This window comes from Silene latifolia, chromosome 11, assembly GCF_048544455.1.
Source record: "Silene latifolia isolate original U9 population chromosome 11, ASM4854445v1, whole genome shotgun sequence".
NCBI classification, from domain to species: Eukaryota; Viridiplantae; Streptophyta; class Magnoliopsida; order Caryophyllales; family Caryophyllaceae; genus Silene; species Silene latifolia.
The window spans coordinates 24,467,898-24,471,389 of NC_133536.1; the positions used below are offsets into that span (position 1 = coordinate 24,467,898).

Genomic DNA, 3,492 nt, shown 5'->3' on the forward strand with positions numbered 1-3,492 from the left:
TTAACAAAAAAAATTAAAGTAACTAGTATTAATTCTCATATAATGTAGGTCTCACTTTATTATCTAGAAGATACATTTTAGGTTAAAATGTAATTCGAACAATGACAAATAGTAAAAGTGTTTGACATTTTTAGGCGAGGTCTTCATCGTAGCCGCTGTCTTTTGTGTCTCTTTTGTCTTTGTTAGTTCATGCATCTGATTCATATTCCTGCAATTTTTGCTTAGTATTTAGCAGCTACATTAATAGCAGAATAGCAGTAGAATAACATTGATAGCAGAGAATAACAACACATTAATAGCGAATAGCGATAATCTAAATTTAGCAGCTACTCTGCTGTTATTGCAGACACTATCCATTTCCACCAAGAATATCCATTTTGTATCCAAAAATAACAACACATTAATAGCACAATAGCAGTAGAATAACACAACAGCAGCAGAATAGCAGAGTAACACAGGAATAATAGGGGAATAACAAAGTAGAATAAAGGATAACATATTCCTGCAATTTTTGGTAGTTCATGCATCGATTTATATTCTTTGCAATTTTTGCTTAGTATTTTAGAAGCTACATTAATAGCAGAATAGCAGTGGAATAACATTAATAGCAGTAGAATAACAACACATTAATAGCAGAATAGCAGTAGAATAACACAACAGCAGCAGAATAGCAGAGTAACACAGGAATAATAGGGGAATAACAGTAGAATAAGAGGATAACATTAGAATAATAGGAGAGTATTAGTCCAGATTCATACCTCTTCAGTTTCTGATTCTTCTTCATCTTCGTCATCAGAAGGGGGACTTTCAGCAAATGGAAGAGTACAAGTTCTACTGTTGTGGTTCACCCACTTCTTGCAGTTACCGCATCTTCGCTTCCTCTTTTGTTGCTTGGTTTTGGCCTTTTCTTTGGAGGACCTTAATCTTTTGCCACTGCCCTTATTCTTGGCCTTGTTTGGCGGTCGAAGGTCAATGTCATTTGAAGCTGTGATGCCTAGAAGAGCCTCGATTTCCTGGTTTTTAGTCTTCGGTTCAGTTGGTCCTGTGATGTTCACCCCGAATCGTGTCGATTTTCTGCAGCTTGCTTCATGTGTTTAACGAGCATAACTGTCCATCACCCCGACAGTTGCATAAATCTCAGACCAAACCTTTGACATCTCAGCTTTCTTGATGTCAGCCTCATCAATCTCTTCTATCACCTTTCCATTTTCATCTCGGACAACTAGCCTGTATGATTTCTTTGTCCATCGAGCAAGGACATAAGGGTCAGGTATCCTGTGGACCTGCCTACCATTCCACACCCAAAGTATATGGCGACAAACAATGCCATGCCTCTCAAACAGCTTACATGCACATTTGCTCTCGTTAGTTTTGGTGTTAAATTCAACTCGGAAGCTCCTGTGCTTGAGTCCATCACGAACGTCATGATACTCCACCGCCCCTACATGTTGTCAAACCCCCACCCCCATCCTGCATATGGCATGTTTGACTTCATTCTGAAAGTCCCCAAAGATAGGATGGGTGTAGACAAGTGAGGCATGCATCTCCACCTTAATAGCGAGAATAGCGGTGGAATTACATTAATAGCGGTAGAATAACAACACATTAATAGCGAATAGCAAGACTAAATTTAGCGACTAGTTTGTTTGTTATTGCAGAACACTATCCATTTCCACAAAGAATATCCGTTTTTTATTCAAAAATAACAACACATTAATAGAAGAATAGCAGTAGAATAACACAACAGCAGTAGAATAACAACACATTAATAGCAGAATAGCAGTAGAATAACAACACATTAATAGCGAATAGCAGAGAATAACAACACATTAATAGCGAGAATAGCGAAGAGACTAAATTTAGCGATTACTTTTTTGTTATTGCGACGCTATCCATTTCCACAAAGAATATTCGTTTTTTATTCAAAAATAACAACACATTAATAGAAGAATAGCGTGGAATAACATTAATAGCGAGAATAACACAACAAGAGAATATAATAGCGGTAGAATAACACAACAAAGAAAGAATAGCGAGTAACACGGGAATAATAGGGGAATAACAGTAGAATAGCAGTGGAATAACATTAATAGCAGAATAGCAGTGGAATACCTTCATCGGCCCTACTTTCTCGAGCATACTATGCTCATTGGCATTATCCATCCTCCTTTGTGTATGCCTTTGCTGCTCTATTGCGGAATTGTACCTCATCCAAAACTCGACGAGGGTTCCAAAATGGCTTTCAAACCGCTTGAAATAGCTGTTTGAACTTTCGGATCTCTGGGTTGTTCGCAACAAACAACCTAGAGGCAGATCCCGAAAGTATGCCGGTATCCACTTTTGTCTGATTGCAAAGACATACTTCAACCACCGGTTGCTTTCCATACCATGGGCTTCAATAACAGTCTTCCAGTTCTGTTCAAATTCGTGTGGCTCGAGGTCGACATCCCACACAACGGCATTTATGTCGGTCATAAATTCCGTATCATTGCAGATTGCCCTTCCCACTTTCTCAGGCATTTTCTGCATGATATGCCACATGCAATACTTGTGGACAGAATGGTTGAAGACATTTGGGCAGGCTTTTTTAATTCCCGGGCACTGGTCTGTAATTACACATTGAGGTTGCTGCTGCCCCATTGCTTCGAGGAATTTTTTAAAAATCCACTCAAATGAATGCTGACTCTCAAAGTCAAGTAACCCAGCTGCAAAAGTCACCGTCTTCTTGTTGTGGTCTACTCCGGTGAAGGGAGTAAACACCATGAAATATTTGTTTGTCCCATAAGTAGGGTCAAACGAGATCGTGTCTCCATATAACTTGTAGTTGTTTATCCCTTCCTTATCAGCCCAAATAACCTTCGTCAAGCATTTGTTCTCATCCTGATCATAAGCAAAGTAGAACCCCTTTGTTTCACCAAAGCATTTTGAAATGCCCAATGAACATTTTAGCATCCTTATCCCCAATGTAACACTTGATATTTCGTTTGAAGTTTTGAAGTCTAGCAAAGAGGCACCGATATTCTGATAACCATTTGAGTATTCCTTGAGAATTCTGAAGCTCAATGTTGGACCTATGTTGAGCTTAGTATGATCAATAATGGTCCTCTTAATGTAGTCATGGACGTCCCTTGAGAGCTTCGAACTCCTGTTTTTGACAGAGTAAAGAGAGTGATTGTGAACGTCTACAAAGACATCCACAATATACCCAAATGGTCATCATCTGTTTTTCACGGGTTCTCAACCTCATGTTCGCCTTGCGACCACACCTTGTCGAGCATGCTTCTTTGGTGTCTAATTCGCCGGTCTTTGTTCTCTCTCGTACTCAAATTACCGGCTTCATGATTTGTTGCTTCAAGTCGCATTTTTCTTTTCATACCCCTATACCCCGGTTTGTTAAAGGCCCAGGATTTGACGGTGACGCCCCCCTTATATTGCGCATTTGTGTACCTTCTCACATCAAATCCATGCAGCCGATGCATAGATCTTTGTAGA

The 3,492-nt window shown here is 39.4% G+C and overlaps 1 protein-coding gene across 1 annotated transcript; it reads right to left on the reverse strand.

Annotated features, from left to right (window-relative positions):
• On the reverse strand, positions 1–2,952 carry LOC141613107 (protein FAR1-RELATED SEQUENCE 5-like). The gene is made up of 2 exons (XM_074431844.1): positions 2,113–2,952; positions 1–208 (listed from the first exon to the last, which is right to left on the reverse strand). The coding sequence occupies exons 1-2, from the start codon at positions 2,950–2,952 to the stop codon at positions 188–190; spliced, it is 861 nt and encodes a 286-aa protein (XP_074287945.1). The 3' UTR covers positions 1–187.
• Between the last annotated feature and the right edge of the window lie 540 nt (positions 2,953–3,492).

Bases quoted from the DNA above. Each gene is read 5' to 3' on its own strand.
- LOC141613107 (XM_074431844.1), bottom strand. From the start codon at position 2,952: ATGCTAAAATGTTCATTGGGCATTTCAAAATGCTTTGGTGAAACAAAG. The intron at 209-2,112 runs GTATTCCACTGC...CAAAAATTGCAG, and splicing joins AGAAAGTAGGGCCGATGAAG to GAATATGAATCAGATGCATG.